The sequence below is a fragment of the Sorex araneus genome, chromosome 5 (assembly GCF_027595985.1).
Source record: "Sorex araneus isolate mSorAra2 chromosome 5, mSorAra2.pri, whole genome shotgun sequence".
NCBI lineage: Eukaryota > Metazoa > Chordata > Mammalia > Eulipotyphla > Soricidae > Sorex > Sorex araneus.
Window position 1 is genome coordinate 5,406,658 of NC_073306.1, and position 19,893 is coordinate 5,426,550.

Genomic DNA, 19,893 nt, shown 5'->3' on the forward strand with positions numbered 1-19,893 from the left:
TGTGCGGGGCCAGGAGTCACCTCTGAGCATCGCCGGGTGTGACCCGAATAGCCAGAGACAGAGAGGACGGCACGGCCAGAGCGAACTCAGGCCACAGGCTGCAGGCGGTCTGTGCGGCAGAGCCGCGAGTGCGGGCAGGCAGGAGCCGGGCCCTGTCTCTCGGTGTGGGGGAGGCTGTGTGGGGGGCAGCTCCACGCCGTGGAGATTCAGCGGGCAGCATGGTGATGCCAGACTTCAGCCAACAGGGAATCTGGCCAAAATATCTGCGCCAGAAAGGCCGGGTAGGAGGCAGTGAAGTAATCCAAGGGAGGGTCAGGAGGGCGGGGGAGGGATGGGAGGTGGATAGAGAGGGAGGGAAAGAAGGGTGGAGGAGCAGGAGGGAGGAGGAGGAGCATGGAGGGGCTTTTGCAGCAGGAGGAGGGCGGGAGGGGCAGAGGAGACAGACGGGGCGGAGGAGAGTGAGATGGAGGACGAGAGAGGAAGGACCAGGCGACAGCACTGCGGGTGGGCACTTGCCTCCTCTGCGGCCGACCCAGGGTTGGTCCCTGGCATCCCATCTGGCCCCCAGGCGTAATTCCTGAGCTCAGAGACGGGGAAGGCCCGGAGCACTGCTGGATGCGGCCCCAAACACACACACGCGACAGCAACAAAATATAGAAAGAGAAGGGGGGAGGGAAGAGGGTGATGGAGGGAGGAGGGTGATGGAGGGAGGAGGGTGATGGAGGGAGGAGGGAGGAGGGTGATGGAGGGAAGGAGGAGGGTGATGGAGGGAGGTGGGTGATGGAGGGAGGAGGGAGGAGGGTGATGGAGGGAAGGAGGAAGGTCATGGAGGGAGAAGGGAGGAGGGTGATGGAGGGAAGGAGGAGGGTGATGGAGGGAGGTGGGTGATGGAGGGAGGAGGGAGGAGGGTGATGGAGGGAAGGAGGAGGGTGATGGAGGGAGGTGGGTGATGGAGGGAGGAGGGAGGAGGGTGATGGAGGGAAGGAGGAAGGTGATGGAGGGAGAAGGGAGGAGGGTGATGGAGGGAAGGAGGAGGGTGATGGAGGGAGGAGGGAGGGGTGATGGAGGGAGGAGTGATGAAGGGAGGAGGGAAGGGGTGATGGAGGGAGGAGGGGGATGGCAGGAGGAGGGAGGAAGGTGGGGGGAGGAGGGTGAAGGAGGAGGAGAGAGGGAGGAGGCAGCTACTGTTCCACAGTGGCTGAGCGAGTTTGCTGCTGTGAGCTCTGAGCAAACTCGGGTTCGAAGGGAGCCTGGAGCTTCCGTCCTGGCCTCAGTGGGCGTCTCTCGGTCTGGGCCGGGCAGGACTCAGTCGGGCCCGGGCTCCTGGGACGGGGGCAGGACGGGGCTCTCTGCCCACTGGGCCTCTCCGCTCTCCCGCAGGATCGAGCCTGCAGAGAGGCGTGTCCCGGGGGCTTCCACTTGGACCAGGCCGGGAGATGCTGCTGCCGCTGCCCTGAGGGTGAGTGGGCAGGGGAGGAGTGGGGGCGGGCTGGTCCTCCGGGGGTCCTGGCCCCTTGCCGGTGCCCCCGTGGAGTGAGCCGTGGGTCTGCGAGTCCCTGGACTCTGCCCGGGTGCAGGACGCCAGAGCAGGCCAGAGCCCCGGGGTCTTCTCTCAGGCTCCGCCCGCTGAGCCCCCACAGAGCTCTGGAGCCCCTGGATGCCTGTTCCGGGGGGCTCAGCGGCCCCCAGCCCCCCGCTCAGGCCGAGGGGGGAGGCCTAGGACAGCCCCCCGCAATCGGGCGCACCCTGCGACCTCGCTGAGTGGAGGCTCTGACCTGGGACCCGGGCTCCAAGGCAAGAGTCGGCTGTGCCCTGGGCAGGGATGGGACGGCCACACTGCCCACGGCGTGGGGGGAGCAGAGGGCACCCCAGTCCCGCACAAGGGCAGGGCCCGGGGGGCACCGAGGGCAGAGGGAAGCTCTGGGGGAAGAAATGGATATTTCCTGTTTCCAAGAGTGAGTCACCGCCAGTCCCTGTGGGGAAGGGGGGACACGCATCGCCCCTGGGTTTGAGGACAGAGGGGCCGGCTGTCTCAGTGCTTGGGCCTTGGCACCCACTACTGATCCCCAGGACCCCACCCCACCTCCCACCACCGTGACCTGTGACCTCTGCTGCCGTCTCCTTCCTCCCTGCCCCCCCGCCCCCCCCGCCCAGCAGCTGCCGGCCTTGCTGGACTCCCCCCGCCGGAGAGACACGACAGATGGGGGGTCGGTGAGGTGGGGGCCCCCATCCTTCTCAGGCTGAAAGTTCAGGGTCGAGAGAGACAGAGAGAAAGAGAGAGAGAGAGACAGACAGACACAGACGGACAGAGAGAGAAAGAGACAGAGCAATAGTCCACCGGGAGGGCCTTTGTCTTGCACGCAGCCTACCTGGGTTCAAGCTCCGGAATCCTACATAGTTCTCCGAGCCCGCCAGGAGTGATCCCTGGGTGCAGAGCCAGGAGGAAGCCCCGAGCACCGTCGATGAGACCCCAAAATGGAAAAGAAAGAGAGAGAGACAGAGACAGACAGACAGACAGATAGACAGAGAGAGACAAACAGAGACAGAGACAGACAGAGACAGAGCGATAGAGACAGACAGAGACAGAGAGAGACAGAGACAGAGAAAGAGACAGAGAGAGATCCTTCTTTTCTTCTAAGGCCACTAACCCTTCTGGATCGGGGCTCCATCCTTATGACGCCTTTGACTTAATTCCCCCCACGCCCCCAAGTCTGTTTCCAAGTGCAGTTACACTGGGGGGCAGGGCTCCAACTTGACTCGGGAGGAGGACCCCTACTCAGCGCGACCACCCCTTCCCTTCTCGCTCTGTCCGCACTTCCTGCAGGCCCAGCCCGGCTCACCGGCCCCTTGGCCCTGCTACTAGAGCCGCTGGTTTGGGATCTCTGGCCACCCCCAAGTCCCCCCAAGTCCCCCCATCTCCGGTCCTTTGTGCCCAGAGCACCCCCGCTGCTGCCCGCACACCCCCTTCATGGCCTGTGACGGCAGACAGGTGGCCGGCGACACCGAGACTCTCCACAGGCCTCGGGCCCAGCACAGGGAGGCAGGCCTCAGGCCCCGGGGTCTGGTGGAGAGTAACGCGGCCGCGGGGGCCGAGGGGGGCCGAGCACCCCACCCTGTAGGGCATTTTCTTGGAGTTTTATTGCCCTTGTGCTTCCGGGCAAGCCAGGGAGGGAAAGGAGAAAGCCACAGAAACCCTCCTTCCGCGCCGGGGAAATTTCTGACATTTGCCCGGCCCTGCAATCAGCGCTGGGCTGAGGGGGCGGGCTGGCAGAGGAAGGAAGCGGGTGGCCTTTGAGAGCCAGACGTTTTGGTGTCACCGTGTCCCCGCCCCCGCTGCAGACCTGCACTGCCCTTGCAGCCTCTTGACAGCCGATCCCCAGGCACCTGCTGGTTTGCGTCAGGGGCAGCCAGTAGCCAGCCCCCCGTCCCTCCCGTGTGCAGTTCTCCTCCTTAGGCACCATGGGGACCCCAGTGTCTTTCAGCTCAACTTCAGAGCACCAGGAGAAAGCGCAAATGTCCACCTCAGGCTCCGGGAGGCCAGAGGCCCTGCCCTGGGCCCTGCGAGGGGCATTCTCTCAGGGCAGCCCGGGTCAGCCTCTCAGGATTTGTCAGCAGCAGCAGGCGGTTGCATCTGGGAGAGGACTCGGGGAGCTGGGGCCATCCATACATTGCAGGGGCCCTGTCCTGGTTGGAGCATTCATGGAAGGCTTCCTGGAGGATGTGGTGTCTAAGGGAGTCTTAAGGCTGAGCAGAAATTGTCTGAGGAAGAAAGGGGGTGTGGTGAGAGCATAAAATGTGGATTTATGGATTTGTTTTTTTTTTATAAAGTAGAAAAGTTTTTTTTTTCTTTTTGGGTCACACCTGGCGATGCACAGGGGTTACTCCTGGCTCTGCACTCAGGAATCACTCCTGGCGGTGCTCAGGGAACCAAATGGGATGCTGGGAATCGAACCCAGGTCAGCCGCGTGCAAGGCAAATGCCCTACCCGCTGTGCTATCGCTCCAGCCCTGAAAGTAGAAAGTTTTTAAAAATAAACTTTATTTAGTTAAGAAGAAAGTAGAAAAGTTTACTAGAAAGTAGAAGAGAAAGGAAAAGGAGTGCCCCATATGGGGAAGAACTTAAGAGTAAGACTAAGTTCTGGATTTCTGGATTCTTCTTCTTTCAATTTGTTTTGTTTGTTTTGGCTCTCTGGGTCATGCCCAGCAATGCTCAGGGATTACTCCTGGCTCTGCACTCAGGAATCTCTCCTGGCGGTTTGGGGGATCATATGGGATGCTGGGGATCGAACCTGGGTCAGCCGCATGCAAGGCAAATGCCCTACCCGCTGTACTATTACTCTGGCCCCTGGATTTCTTGATTCTTTTGGGCCAGTACTCCCAGCGGTGATCAGGGGCCCATGAGGTACTAGGGCTGAGCCCGGGGCTCCTGCATGCACAGCACGTGCTCCAGCCCTTTCTCATTCTCCCTTCGGCTTAGCGGGGCCTGAAAGATCTGGAGCTGAATGTTCCTCAGGAACTGGGGGAACTGGGTGAAGATCCTGGGGTGTGGAGAGGAGCAGATAGTGGGAGAGGGGTGCAGATTCGGTCTGGAACTGAGTTCCTGGTGGGGCTGCAGGGGCCATACGTGGCTGGGAGTTAACCCCAGAGTGGCCTTCTGCAAGGGTAGTGCCGAGCACTCTTGTACTATCCTCCGACCCTGTTACTTGATCTTAGTGAGTACAAAAACTCACATATAGATCCTAATTTTGAATGCTTTGATAACCACATTCCAACACAGCCCAGAGCCCTTGTTACCCCATGCATTTTGTGTTATACACTTACAAATACAATGCTTTTTTTTTTTTTTTTTTTTGCTTTTTGAGTTGCACCTGGCAATGCACAGGGATTACTCCTGGCTATGCACTCAGGAACCACCCCTGGCGGTGATGACCATACAGGATGCTAGGATTCAAACCCGGGTTGGCCGCGTGCAAGGCAAACGTCCTACCCGCTGTGCTATCACTCCAGCCCCACAAATACAATTCTAACCAGTGTCCAGCGGTTTCCTCACACTGACCAGGGGCTTAAGACATATTAAAAAAAAAAAAACAACCAACAACTCCTGGTCTTGGGGCGGGAGAGATAGTACAGCGGGCAGGGCATTTGCCTTGCTCATGGCTAGCCTGAGTTTGATTCCCGGCATCCCATGTGGTTCCTCCAGCACCTCTGGAAGTGATTCCTGGGTGCAGAGCCTGGGGTACTCCTGAGCACCTGCTGGATGTGCTCCTTTCCCCTAACACCCCCCCCAAAACTTCTAGTCTAGACTTCCATCAGCCAACTCATTTAGAACACCCCCCCAAAAAAACAGAAGGGTAAGAACTGATTCAATAACAGAGGAACCCCTGGTGCCTTAAGCTTATATGAATGAGTTCCTCAAGTTCATCTGACTCCCGAGGAGGAGTCCACTCTCCTCCCAAACCGCCTCGGAGTGACCTCTGAGTGGCCTCCTTCCCAGGAAGGTCCTGCCCACACGCAAGGCAGCAGACAGTGAGTGCAGGCAACGCAGCTCTTCACATCAGCAAGGAATCCCTGAATACAGGCGCCTTCCCGGTAGATTTGGGAGATGGTAACGGGTCACGTGTGCGTAGGGAAGCTGTATTCTGATTGGCCTGCTTGGGTCATGTGCTCATCCTGAACCAATTATATTGCTGGAAAGGCTGGGGTCTTTTGATTGGCTTGCCTGGATTCTGAAGCTCATCCCGGTAACTGAGCTGTGGACCACACCGGGTCCCTGGGTACCCAGTGGTACCTAGGGAGAGTCCGGGACACTCCCTGACTCCTTGCTCTGGTGGTCCACGCCATGCACACCCCCACCCCTTACGTGGGGGTCAGGGACAGAGCGTGATCTGTCCCGATGCTCCCCCCCACCCCGCTTCATCCTTTTTGCAAAGTCGTCACCTACTGAGTCTCTTCTCCTTCACCCCTGAGGCGTTTCTGACCCGCCATGCGGAGCGGTCCCGTGGGCTACCGAGGCAGGGGCGGGCCTCGGGGCCACCAATGTCTCTCTCCGAGATCTGGACTAACTTGGCACGGAGCAGGGGTGGGGGGTGCAGGTGCGAGGTGGGGGGTGGGGAAGGAGGCCCTGGCCAAGGCCGCCTGAGCGGCCACTTCTCTGGTCTTTTCTGCCAGGACACATCCCACAGCAGCCGTGCCCGCAGCAGGCTGCCCACTGCCGGAAACGGAAACGCTGCGACCCCGACTACTACCTGAGCCCGGCTGGGCGCTGCACGGCCTGTGTGGGCTGCTCTCGAGGTGAGGGCTCAGCACGGACCCCTCCCCACCTCCCCCCCACCTCCCTCCCCCCGGCGAGGAGAATCTGCAGGGAGCTTTGAGATTTGGCGCCTGTATTCCGGACTGGGGCTCCCGTGCCTCAGTTTATCTCTCAGGATTTGTGAGTGGCGACCAGCCATGGTCTTTAGTGTTCTCGCTTTTTTAGAGACAGACTGAGGGCTGTTCTCAAGCTCACGTTTAAATTTTTTTTCTTTCGGCTTTTTGGGTCACACTCAGCAATACACAAGGGCTACTCCTAGCTCATGCACTCAGGAATTACTCCTGGCAGTGCTCAAGGGACCATATGGGACGCTGGGAATCGAACCCTGGTCTGCTGCATGCAGGGCAAACGCCCTCCCCGCTGTGCTATCGCTCCAGCCCCTCAAGCTCATGTTGAGAGAGTTTAGTCTTTGCAAAACCCGAGGGGATGATTATTTCCTGGTGGGGAAACTGAGGCTTAGTGAAGTTGAGGGCCTTCCGAAGGTAAAACACATCCCTTTGGAACCTGCGCCCTGAGTGGGTGGTGTGACCGGCCCGTCTGTCCTTCCCTCAAGTGGCCCAGCAAACCCTGGCAGTAGCTTCTCTAGTGAATTTCTTCTTCTGTTTGCTTGTTGGGGGTCACACCTGGCAGTGCCCGGGCTCACTCCTGTGAGTGCTCAGGGACCGAGCTGTGGCCGTGGCCGTGCCACAGGGAGCAAACTCTGGTGTCTGGCGTGCCGAGCGCGTGCTCTGGCCCTCTGCCCCCTCGCCTCTGTCGTTCATTTCCTGGTCTGTGCGTGGATGTCTGCTTGTCATTCCTCTTTGTTTAGGTCAGCCTGTCTCTGATGAAGGTTTAAAATTTGAAATCGAGGGGCTGGAGCGATAGCACAGCGGGGAGGGCGTTTGCCTTGCACGTGGCCAACCTGGGTTCGATTCCCAGCATCCCATATGGTCCCCTGAGCACTGCCACGGTTAATTCCTGAGTGCAGAGCCAGGAGTGACCCCTTTGCATCGCTGGGTATGACCCAAAAAGCAAAAAAAACCAAAAACAAAAACAAAATTTGAAATCAACTGACCGCATTTTCTTAAACGTACGTCATAGATGCTCCTTATAAAATGAGCCAGATTTTTGGAGCCAGAGCGGGTTTGCCTTGCATGCAACCAACCAGGGTTCAATCCCCGCGTCCCATATGGCACCCCAAACACTGCCAGGAGTAATTCCTGCGTGTAGAGCCAGGAGTAACTCCTGAGCATCGCCAGGTGTGACCCCCCCCCCCAAAAAAAAAGTCCAAGCAGTAGGACCAGGTATGTGGCTCCGTGGTAAAGCTCCTGTTTGCCCTGGGCACGAGTCCTGAGTCTGATCCCCAGCATCAAAAAGCCCCATCTGGGGCAAGAGAGATTGTGCAGTGCGCAAGGCCCTTGCCGTGCCTGCAGCTGGTCCAGGTCTGATCCTGGCACCCCGTATGGCCCCCTGAGTCCCACCGAGAGTGACCCCTGAGTACTTTAGTGATGCCCAGGCATGCAGGTTGGGGATACAGGATGGACCCCACTGCCCCCAGGCCTGCTTGGTGAGTAGGGGGCCACACACAGGCGCCCCGCCTGCCGGCCCCTCCCAGGGCTGTTCAGCTAGCTCCTGTGACCCCTCCGTGCCCACAGATGACCTGGTGGAGATGTCGCCCTGCTCATGGAACGCCTCCCGCGTCTGCGCCTGCCGCCCCGGCCTGTTCTGTGTCACGCCCGTCACCAACTCCTGTGCCCGCTGCGCACCCCACTCCGTCTGTCCCCCTGGCTTGATTGTCAAGTTCCAAGGTTCGTGCCCCCACCTGCTGCCCAGACCCAGAGGACAGGAGTGCTCAGGGAAGCAGGACATGCTGTTTATTGAGCACTTACTACGCCAGGCACATTTCGGGCTCCTTGTTCATCTACACAGCAGCCGTGTGCAGAGAAGATGATGAACGGTGGCTTGGCGGGGTAGCAGATACCCTTGGTCTCTCTTTCATCTCCACTTGGCTTCTGTTTTCTTCAGGCCTCTTTGAGGTCCAAGGAACCAGATCCCACTTTACTCCCCCTTGGATTCGGGGAGCTCCTGTGACTGAAAAACTCTGAGAATTTCTCATGATAGCTTCAGGCCTGGCTTGATCCAGAAACACAGTGTTTTCCCTCATGTTGATCTCCTTGTTGATCTGCCTGACACAGAACTACCAGTAGTGCCGTGCTGGCTTCCTCCTTCCCTCGCCACGGTGCATGAGAGCTGCACTCCCTGACCTGTCCAGCAGTCAGACCAAACCTTGACATTCAGCTCACTGCACAGATGGGGTCCCCTGCTCACCCCCCAGCGATGTGTCTTTTGGTCAGACATGAAACTGATTGGCTGATGGGTCCCACCTGAGCCCGTGGCCCCTCCGGAGACGGGGTAGGCAGTGTGCCAGCCCCACACACAGATGCTGAGCTTCTCTGTGGGAAATTAGGGCCCGGTGCTGGGCACACATGGATGACCATGACTTCTCCCCAGCTCCCTGGCCTGGCTCCTATTTGCAAAGGTCCTGGGGCCTCTTCTCGGAGGTGGGGGGAGGGTCCTGGATCTGCACCCCGTCTGGAGACTGCGTTGTCCCTGTTGCAGGCACTGCGGAGAGCGACACCATCTGTGGGCCACCTGCATCAGAGATCAGCTCAGAGGACCTCGGACACCCAGCCAGGTGACCCCCGCGCGCTGCCCTCTGGCTGACCTTCTTTGGGCCTTCAGAGCACTGTGGGATGGGCTGTGGGTGCAGCTCAGCGGGGTGTCTGGACTCTCTGCAGAGCCCTCAGCCCCGCCCCACCTGTGTGCTAGCCTGCCCTGAGCACTGGGGAGAGAGTGTCCATGCCTTGTTCCCACAGAGGGGCAGTGGCCTGCAGGGGCAGGGTTGGGGTGGGGTCTAGAGCCCTTCTCGGGGGACCTAACCCTGAGCTCAACCCTCCTCTTGGTTTTGGGCCACACCCCTTATCTCTCCTTGTCAAAATTTTTTTTAATTATTTAGCAAGCTACCGAGAGTATCTCGTCTGCATGGCAGAGCCTGGCAAGCTCCCCGTGCCATATTCCATATGCCAAAAACAGTAACTGCAAGTCTCACAATGGAGATGTTACTGGTGCCCACTCGAGCAAATTGATGAGCAACGGGATGACAATGCTACAGTGATTATTTTGGAAGGGGGCCATGTCCAGCAGTGCTCAGGGCTTATTCCAGGCACTGCGCTCAGGGATCACTCCTGGCAGGGCTCGGAGGACCATATGGGATGCTGGGGATCGAACATGGGCCGGCTGTGTGCTGGGCAAGGGCCCTGCCTTTGTCCTATAGCTCTGACCCCTATTTATTTATTTATTATTATTATTATTTTTTTGGGTCACACCTGGCGATGCACAGGGGTTGCTCCTGACTCTGCACTCAGGAATTACTCCTGGCGGTGCTCGGGGGACCATATGGGATGCTGGGAATTGAACCTGGGTGGTGCAAGGCAAACGCCCTCCCCACTGTGCTATCACCCCAGCCCACCTTTATTTATTTTTATTCCTCTCCCACCTTCTTCCCTTTGCTGTTGTCAAGATGCTGTGGGCGGGGCAGTGCCACACACACACACAGACACACACACAGACACACACACAGACACACACACACACAGACACACACACACACACACTGGGCTGTGGTGCTCGCACGCGCCCAGCTCAGGCCACACTCCTGGCAGCTGCGTCTCTTGCTGGGGGGTTAAGGGTCCCCCATGTGGTACTCAGGAGCCCCGAGAGCCCCTCCCCATGGTTTCCAGCCAGCCGGGCTGGTGATGCAATGCAGGAGCCTGAGGATGTGGTGCTGCTCGGACCCGGTGGTGCGGGGGGTTCCCCAGGGCACCCTGAGGTTGGGGAAACCACTGGGGCTCCCTTCAGGGCCTGCGCTGCCGTCCCTGTGCCCTCTCTCTGAGTCCCTCGCATCTTTGTGGTCTTACTGCTGATTGGAGCTGGCGGCTTCCCTTTTTGTGGTCGACCCTGTGGCACCACGGATTCCAGATGGTGGAGTCACAATCGAGCATGCTAGGCACACGTGGGTCACCAGGGAGTTGAACTTGTGACCGTGTGGTTGCAGGTGGGCCCCCAGAGCCCTAGTGCTCGTCCGCTGGGCCCAGCACAGACCTCCTTCCCCCCTTTGATGACGGTCAGCCCCCTCTTGGCCTTCCTTCCTGCAGTGACCTGCACCCAGCCAAGCCCTTCCTGACCTCCCAGGCTGACCCCAAGGCCAGGACCACACTTCTCGAAGGGGACACCCCCTTGGCCCCAGAAAATGCTTCTGAAAGGACCCACTCACCCTCCCCTGTGGGGAAGCCCAGTGCGGATCCACACGCAGGTAACTGCTCCAGAGAAGTCAGGGCCGTGTCTGCTGGCGGGGGCCCGCGGGCGCGGTTCCGGGCAGGTGGCCGTGAGCAGGGCTGACGGCCTGTGTGGCGGGAGGGGGGTCCCGGGACTGACTGCTGTGGACTCCCTCAGAGCCGAGGGAATGCGTGGGTGCTTGCGTGTTCGTGTGTGTGGCTGCGTGTGTGGCTGCGTGTGTGGCCGTGGAGCCGGTGAGCCTCTGGGGGTGTCCACTGGACTCCCTGGTTTCCGTGGGCTCCTGGTGGCTTCTCCACGCAGGCGCCTGACGCTGTCCGTGTCCACGGCGTGGCCGGCTCTTCGGGGCGCCCTCTCCAAGCACAGCGGCGAGGGGCCGAGAGCGGGGTGGTGTGCGTGTGTCTCCGTTTCTCGGGGCATCGCCGGCTTATATCAGTTGCGGGATGTCTCACAAAGAGACCCTTTGTCCTGCAGTGTTATGGACTATTTTTTTTTTGGCGGGGGTTGGGGGCTCAGGGCTGTGATGCTCAGGGGTTACTCCTGGCTCTGCACTCAGGAATCACTCCTGGTGCTGCCTGGGGACCATAAGGGATGCCGGGGATCCGACCAGGTCAGCCACGTGCAGGCAAACGCCCTCCCCGCTGTGCTGTCGCTCCCAGCCCCCGTCTTGTTTGGGGTCCCCTGCCCCCCAGTTCTCTGCTGTGCCGTGTTCTCTGCATGACGTTATTCAGAGAGGAGAGTCTCGCGTATTAAGGCAGCCCCAGCTCTGGTTTCTCCGTTTTCACTCCGGCCTGTGTTCGACTTCACGCGTCTTTCCCTTTATCGCCATGAACCGTCCCCACCCCCGCCTGCTCTGCCCTCTCCCCCAGACCCCCTCTCCCCCAGGCCCCCTCTCCCCCAACCCTCCCGCCTACCACCTACTGCCATCCCTTGCCCTCCGGGTGTGGTTGTGGTTCGGGCAGGGCTGTATCTAATGTGTTTGCATGGGCGACGGCTGGGGTGGGCCCCAGGGGTGACTCACATGCCTGGCAGGTGAGAGACCCCGAGTCCACCCCCAGCTCCCCCACACCCCGTGGGTGGCCCTGACACAAGTAAAAGCAAGGGCCGGGATCGCTCCCTGGCATGCACGTGTCTTGCCGGCACGAGGCCCGGGGAGCGGCCCCTAGGACAGTAACAAACAAAAACGCTGTTAAAAATGGGAACAGTGGCCGGTAGGGCATTTGCCTAACTCGCCGCTGACCTGGGTTCGATCCCCGGCATCTCCTGAGTCTGTCAGGAGTGACTCCTGAGCACAGAGCCAGGAGGAAGCCCTGAGCATCGCCAGGTGTGACCCAAAAACCAGAAGGAGAAATTAAAAAAAAAAAAGAAAACCAATAGCCCAACGAGGGGCTGGAGCAATAGCACAGCGGGGAGGGCGTTTGCCTTGCATGCAGCCGACCCGAGTTCGATTCCCAGCATCCCATATGGTCCCCCCGAGCACCGCCAGGAGTAATTCCTGAGCACAGAGCCAGGAATAACCCCTGTGCATCGCTGGGAGTGACTCAAAAAGCAAAAAAAAAAAAAAAACCAAAACCAAACCAAACCAAAACACAAAACAACAACAACAACAAAATTAGTAGCCCAACGAAGTGTCCGTGGGGCTCTCCGCTGGACCCACAGGCTTACTGAGTGGCCGGTCCTCCTGGGCTGCCGTGCGCCCTCGTCCTTGCACATGTAGGGTCTGTGCCCACCGTCTCTGAGCTGGCCGTGACGTCCGTCCCGTGCGGGGTCCCTGTCTCGGTCACTGTCGCCTTTCCCAGCTCCCTGAGCTCGGCTGCCCCGCGGTGCATGGCCACGCGTAGTCCCGCTCTGGCGTTTGCGGAGGCTGCAGGGGTGGGGGTGCCGAGGCACTTGCTGGTGCCTGGATTCTCTCTGCTTCTCCCCGCAGGGCGGCCCCCGCAGCCCTGCCCTCCGGGGTCCCCCCACTGCCGGAAGCAGTGCGACCCCGACTACTACCTGGACAGGACCGGCCGCTGCATGGCCTGTGTGAGCTGCTCTCAAGGTGAGGGCCCGCGCCCCGTCCTGGGGGCTTGCTGGGGTACGGGGGAGGGGGGTGGTCCCCTCTTCCTGCGCTTTCCTGGGACCAGGTGTTGGCCCGTTCCTGCCTGTGCTGGACTCGGCTCCTGTGTCCTGGGCACCCTCCTAGGTGCGGACTGTCCCATCGTCCCATTTCACAGATGAGGGAGTGAGGCGCAGGGCAGCTGGAGAAGTTGCAAAGGCCCCTGGCAGGGGGCAGGTCCAGCACCGAGGTGTTCGTGTGGCTCCTGGCTCTGCCTGTCCTCCGTGCTGGCCCTGGAGTGCCGTGGGCAGCCCCGGGCACGCTGAGACCATCCCAGTGTCCCTTGGTCCAGGGTTTCGAGTTCCCCCATACATCGGAGGTGCAGAGTGTTACTCCTGGCCCTGTGCTCAGGAATTTCTCTTGGCGGGGCCTGGGGGACTCTATGGGATGGTGGGGATCAAACCCGGGTCAGCCGCATGCAAGGCAAGCTCCCTCCTGCTGTACTATCTCTACGGCCCCTTTTATTTTATGTTTATTGATTTGGGGGTGGTGGCGGTATCGGGGCCACGCCTGGCACTGCTCAGGGCTGCTCCTGACTCTGCCTGGGGGTCTCTCCCGGCAGTGCTCAGGGGACTGGAGCTGAGCACTGAGCACTGAGCACTCATCCTGCTGAGCGAGCTCGTGGGGCCCATTTTACTTCAGGGTGTTGGTTTTTGTGACCTTGTGTTTGTTTGGGGGCACTGTAGAAGTGCCAAGGCCCACTCCTGGCTCTGCTTGGGGGTGGCGCTTGGGGGGTGCCCAGGGGGGCCCGAGGCCTCCAGGGACCAGCCCTGGGCACTTCAGCCCTGGGTTCGGGCAGCGCAGCAGCTCTGCGGCCTCTGAAGGAGCTTCTCCTCCACTGTCCGGGGACTGTCCCCTGGCTCTGGCCCGGGGGTCCCGTGTCGCGTCTGCCACATCTTCTCAGATGGGGAGGGCCATGGAGCCCCCAGGGAGAGCTGGCGGCCACCCCCAGACTTCTCCTGGCACCCCTCCTGCCCTGCCACTGCACTCCTGTCACCATGGGTGTGGCCGGGGGCGCCCAGGAGCCCGGAGAGGCCCAGGTCCCTCCCCGAGCTTCGGAAAGGGCCGCCCTGGCCGTGCGCGCCCCTCAGCAGCCCTCCCTGCGCGCAGACAAGGACCTGGTGGAGAAGACCCCCTGCTTCTGGAACGCCTCCCGCGTCTGCGCCTGCCGCCCCGGCCTGGTCTGCGCCACGTCCGCTGCCAACTCCTGTGCCCGCTGCGTCCCCCGCCCCAGCTGCCCGCTGGGGACCGTCGCCAAACTCCAGGGTAGGCGCCTGGGTCCTCTGGGCTTGGCTCTGTTCCCGCCCCCGCCCCCGTGGGTCGCCTTTGACCCTGCTGGTCACAGGCGGGGTTCGAGGCTGCTTCTCATGGGCCTGGGGGAGTGTCGAGGCTGTTCTGTGGACTTGGGGCACCCGCGGGGAGGTGTGGGGAGATGCCGCCTGCAGGGCAGGTCCAGGGCACTTCTCTTGTACGTGACCGACAGGAGTTCGATCCCCGGCACCCCGTAGGGTCCCCTGAGCACTGCCAGGAGTAATCCCAGAGTGCAGAACCAGCAGTAAACCCTGAGCATCGCTGGGTATGCCCCCCCCCCAGGAAAAAGAAGCAAAAGAAAAATTTTTTTTTCTTTTTTGGTCACACCCAGTGATGCTCAGGGGTTACTCCTGGCTCTGCACTCAGGAATTACTCCTGGCGGTGCTTGGAGGACCATATGGGATGCCGGGGATCGAACCCGGGTCGGCTGCGTGCAAGGCAAACGCCCTACCCGCTGTGCTATCGCTCCGGCCCCAGCAAAAGAAAATTGATGGGAAGTAACATGAAGCCAAGGGGTGTGCTTCCCCCAAACCCATTCCTGCGGCACGAGGGGCTGAGCTTACAGACCCCCGGGCTCAAGCTGGGCCGGGGGTTGGACGGCGTAGCTGCTCCTGCCAAGGGTGGTCAGTTTGTAGGTGCTGCCTCGCGGGTGCTGGGCCTGGGAGTCGGGGTGGAGGGGAGGCAGCACCGCCTGGCAGAGCTCACCGGAACCGGGGTGCGTGGGGGGATCCCTCGCTGGCCGGTGCCCCGCCCCAGGGGCCTTGATCTCCTGCTAGTCTGCTGAGGGCAGGGACAAGCGGGGCTCCCCGACGCCCTGCAGTTCCGGGTGCCCCACGAGGCCCTTCCTGTGGGTGCCAGGAAACCCACAGGGGCCACCAGCCCCGTGTCTGCGGACGGAGGCGAGCTCCCCTGCAGAGCCCAGACATTGCTACCGAGCGGCCGGGGAAGGGTCCTGGAAGGGGACAGCGAGAGAGCCAAGGGCCACGGGCTGACTCTTAGGATGCCTGTCCGGGCTGATGCCAGTCAGCGCAGCCTGTGCCTGAGGCTCAGACAGACAGACGGGCGCTCCCAGCATTTCTCCCCGCAGTGCGACGCTGAGCTTCTCCTGCAGGGGGCGCTGGAGTCTCGGCAGCTGTTTTGCGGCTTCTCTGCTAATGAGCAGGAGGGGACAAGGACCATGAACAGAGCACGGGGTTGGGTGCAGTGGACCGTACCCGTGACCTCTGTGTGCAGACATGGTCCTCTGGTCCCTCCCTCCCTCCCTCCCTCCATTTCTTCCTTCCTTTCTTCCTTCCTTCCTCCCTCCCTCCCCTCCTCCGTCCCTCCCTTCTTCCTTCCTCCCTCCCTCCCTTCTTCCCTTCCTCCCTCCCTCCCTTCTTCCCTTCCTCCCTCCCTCCTTTACTCCCTCCCTCCCTCCCTCCCTCCCTCCTTCCCTCCCTCTCTCCCTTCCTTCTTTAGTTTTTGGGTCACACCCAGCAATGCTGAGGGCTGACTCGTGGTTCTGTGCTCAGGAATCACTCCCGGCGGTGCTCGGGGGACCCTATGGGATGCCGGGGATCAAACCCAGGTCAGCCTCACGCAAGGCAAATGCCCTCCCCGCTGTCCTATGGCCCCAGGTCCTGTATTTTCATTTCCTAGCAGGTAAACAACCCGAGAGTCCTTGCTGGCCTCACAGCATGTCTCCGAGGGTTCAAAGCTGGACACTGTGTGATCTGACCCAGGCCCCTCATCTCACAAGGGAGGGAGTGTAGGGCTGGCGCTGGAGCGGGGACAAGGGTCCCAGGCTCCAGCCCTTTCTTTCAAATCTGCTGCTATTTGCTTTTTGTTGGCCGTGGGGCCGTGCCCGGTGGCTGTCGGGCATTGCTCCTAGCACACTGCCCGGAGTTGCTCCAGGTGGTGCTCAGGCGACCCCGTAGGGTCCAAGCCAGGCTGCCCGCACCCCGCCAGGCTAGCCTGGACGTCTGTGCTCGGCAAAAGCGCAATGGAGCGTAAAGCCAAAGAACAGCCTGTTTAGACAAACGGTCCAGGCCGCCTCTGCCCTGCACCTTCTCTGAGGAAATGACTCCAAGACGTGATCCGTGTCAGTCAGGGGCAGATCTCCCCAGCGGAGCCCGTGGGAGCTAGAAAAACAGCTCCTGTCCCCAGAGAGCACGGAGGAAAGTGTCTGCTGGGGACAGCTCCCAGAGGAAGGGGGACAGAGGCAGGCGGCTGGGATTTTCCCGACTGGAGAAGCTGCAAAACTTGAGCTCATGGGAAAGATTGTTTTATCGCCAAGGAAAAAGGCAGTTCAAGAGCCGGAGCGATAGCACAGTGGGGAGGGCGTTTGCCTTGCACGCGGCCAACCTGGGTTTGATTCCCAGCATCCCCTAGGGTCCCCTGAGCACCGTCAGGAGTGATTCTTGAGTGCAGAGCCAGGAGAGTCAGCCCGGAGCATTGCCAGGTGTGACCCAAAAAGAAAAAAAAAATTCGAAAATTCGGGGGAGAAAAAGGCTGATGAGATAAATATGAATCGGAAACTTCCATCTCATTTTGATCAGTTGTTGGTTGTACGAAAGAGGCTTGAGGGGGCCGGAGTGATAGTAAGCGAGGAGGGCATTTGCCTTGCATGAGGCTGACGTGGGTTCGATCCCCAGCACCCCATGTGGTTCCCCGAGGCCACCAGAAGTGATCCACCTGAGCACCGAGCCAGGAGTAAGTCCTGAGCACCACCGGGTGTGACCCCAAAACAGGGAAACAAAAATACTGCAGGGCAGGGAGGTTGTTCCGTGGCTAATGGGGGCTTCACCTGCAGGAGGTCTGGGCTCAGTCCCCGGCACCACACGGCCCTGGCAGCTGGGAGTGATTCCAGAGCCCTGGGCTGGGGGGAACCTGAGTGCTACGGTGTGGCTCCTTGAAACAATCAAATAAAAAGCTGAAAAGAGAAACCAGAGTGGTAGTACAGCCGGGAGGGCGTTTGCCTTGCACACGGCCAACCCAGGCTTGTTCTCCGGCATCCCATAGGGTCCCCTGAGTAATTACCACCAGGAGTAATTCCTGAGCCAAAGTATTTTATTGCATATGATTTCCATGGGCTGGAGCGATAGCACAGCGGTTGGGCATTCGCCTTTCATGCAGCCGACCTGTGTTCGATTCCTCCGTCCCTCTTGGAGAGCCCAGCAAGCTACCAAGAGTATGGAGCCCGCACGGCAGAGCCTGGCAAGCTACCCGTGGCGTATTGGATATGCCAAAAACAGTAACAATAAGTCTCTCAATGAGAGACGTTACTGGTGCCCACTCGAACAATTGATGAGCAACGGGATGACGGTGACAGTGATGATTTCCATGCCTAAAAATCTCTTTATCTTTCTGGTGGTGGGGAGTGTACTCTCGGCCTCAAGTGCTTTCCAGCCTCCCTACCATGGTGGTGAAGAGATCTAGGAAGTGGAGGCCTGGGGCAGCAGAGCACTTGCCTTGCGCTGGGCCGACCCGGGTTCAATCCCCAGCACCCCATATGGTCCCCTGAGCACTTTCAGGAGTGATCCCTGAGCACAGATCCAGGAGTAACTCCTGTGCACTACCAGGTGGCCTGAAAAAAATCTGGGAAGGTGCTGAACACCTAGGAAGCCTACGGAGGCAGCCAGTCCCCGGCCCGGCCAGACCCTGGCTACCCGGCCCACCCCTCGGGCGCTGTTCCGGGCTGTGTCCTGTGTCTGGCGTTGTTCACCCACTCTGATACTTTTGGGGGTTCTACTCACTAGCCCATGGGTGTTGGGGTTCTGACCACGTCACCATGGTTGTGTAGAAGCCCCCACCCTTCTCTGTGGTGCAGCCTGCATCTCCACGGCACTTCTTTTTTTCTTTTTCTTTTTGGGTCACACCTGGTGATGCTCAGGGGTCACTCCTGGCTCTGCACTCAGGAATTACCCCCAGCTGTGCTCAGGGGACCCTAGGGAATGCTGGGAATCGAACCCGGGTCGGCCTCGTGCAAGACAAACGCCCTCCCCGCTGTGCTATCGCTCCAGTCCCCCTCTATGGCACTTCTGCTCCCACATTTCCACTGCGTCGACCCTGAACCCCAAGTCACACCCCAGCAGTCACTCCTCAGAGAAACCTCCCTGGTCACATGGCCGATCCCCCCATTCCGGGGACCCCAATGTCCATGGTGTGACTGTGGGCGTCTCTGAGCTCCATGAGCCGTCCCGTCTCTCTGCTCACTTGGCCAGTGCCCTCTGGGTGGAAGGGGAGGGCTGGGCTAGGGGGACACTGTGACCCCGTGACCCTGTGACCCCTGCGTCCCTGTTGTTGGGGCCTCCTGGTGCTGATTCCAAGGTTGCCCCCCCGCCCCCCGCAGGCATGGCTGAGAGGGTCGGCACCGACCAGCCACCTGCGCCCGAGACCCACCCTGACTGTGGTCACGGCCCAGAGGACCAGGGCCCCTCCAGGTGACTCCCCTTCTCTCCTGTGGCTGCGAATGGCTGGGTGGACGGGGGAGGGGCCGGCTCAGAGATAAGGGAATCCCACCCCCAGCCCTGTCCCAGCCGCCCCTGTCTCACCTCTGGCTTCTCTCCTGCAGCGTCACCCCCTCCCTGAGCCCCCTGTTGGAGTCCCAGACCAGCGGGGAGCTGGCAAGGGGTACCCCCCGGGCCCTCCAAACCAGCATTCCCGTCTCTCTCTCCAGGGGAGAGCCCGCTTTCATTCCAGGTAAAAACCCCCTGCCCAGAGGCAGGGCCCCCTCCGAGGGGCCAGGATGGCGCTTCTCATCCTCTGGGAACTAGGGGGTGGGGGGGCGGGGCGCCAGGGTTGACCCTCCTTGAACTGGGGTTTATGTTCCACCAAGCCATGAGTTAGGGGGCTAGGGGAAGCCCACCTTCATTCTTGTTAGTATCCTCGCTCGGGCCCCACATCGCTGCTCAGAAGGGACGTGACCTCGATGCTTCCCCAGTTCCTTGGAGCTGAGTGGCGCACCTGCTCCCTGTGAGGCTGTGCCCCACGGGGGTCCCGCACCCCACTCCCTGGAGAGGGTGGACCTTATTAGCAGCAGGGTGGGGGGGTGGGGAGGGGTGCATCTCAGGGCCTGCAGTTCCGGTATCGGACACGAGGTGGCAGTAGCGCTCTGAGGTTTAATCAGGCCCCTGGACAGTCCTGAGCTCATTGACATGGAATGGCACGAGGTGGGTGGCATTGACTGATTTTGAGACGCAAAATAATGGGCTGGAAAAAACCTGCAATCAGGACTGGAGAGCTAGGATAGGAGTTAAGGCACTTGCACAAGGCAGACCCCAGATCTGTTTCAGGCACCACGTATGGTGTCCTGAGAACGGCCAGGGCTAATCCCTGAGCAACAGCCGGAACCGCAGAGATCCGGGCCGCAGAAACGGGCACAGGGAGAAGGGAGGTGAGGACAGACCTCGCTGTCTGCAGGAGGGAGTGTGCTGCTGGCGTCTCCCTGGCCTGCCCAGGTCCTGACTGTGCCTCAGGGTGGCTCTGTGGGAATCCCTTAGCCTTTGTGAGCCTCAGTTTCCCTCACTCGTGAAACGAAGACTCATTTGTGGAGGGCAGGGCAGAGTGTTGGTTCTCTCATTCAAGGGCCACTTAGGAGCCGGGGTTTGTAGCGTCTCCCGCCCTCTCGCGTGGGGTGTCCGGAGGGGGCACGCACCTGACCCCCACCCCACAGCCGTGCCCACCCGCCCGGTTCGGGCCACACCAAGTGTGCCGCCCGTGGCCCAGGCCTGTCCGTCCCAACCTCCTCCTCCACTCCCTGGCCTGGCCCTCTGGGCCTCCCGTCCTCCTTCCTCCTGGCCCTTCCTCCGCTCTCCCTCCCGCCCTGGAGATGCTCCACCTTCCCCTCCTGAGCTGAGCCGCCC

At 60.5% G+C, this 19,893-nt stretch overlaps 1 protein-coding gene across 1 annotated transcript in view; it reads left to right on the forward strand.

The window, feature by feature from the left end:
* Positions 1 to 19,893, forward strand: part of TNFRSF8 (TNF receptor superfamily member 8) — a 39,842-nt gene that overhangs the window by 13,802 nt on the left and 6,147 nt on the right. The window contains exons 2-10 of the mRNA XM_055138258.1: positions 1,381 to 1,459; positions 6,168 to 6,290; positions 7,944 to 8,096; positions 8,908 to 8,983; positions 10,503 to 10,660; positions 12,569 to 12,682; positions 13,850 to 14,005; positions 18,381 to 18,471; positions 18,603 to 18,661. Of these exons, the coding sequence (XP_054994233.1) occupies positions 1,381 to 1,459; positions 6,168 to 6,290; positions 7,944 to 8,096; positions 8,908 to 8,983; positions 10,503 to 10,660; positions 12,569 to 12,682; positions 13,850 to 14,005; positions 18,381 to 18,471; positions 18,603 to 18,661 (1,009 nt within the window). The remainder of the gene's footprint in view (positions 1 to 1,380; positions 1,460 to 6,167; positions 6,291 to 7,943; positions 8,097 to 8,907; positions 8,984 to 10,502; positions 10,661 to 12,568; positions 12,683 to 13,849; positions 14,006 to 18,380; positions 18,472 to 18,602; positions 18,662 to 19,893) is intronic.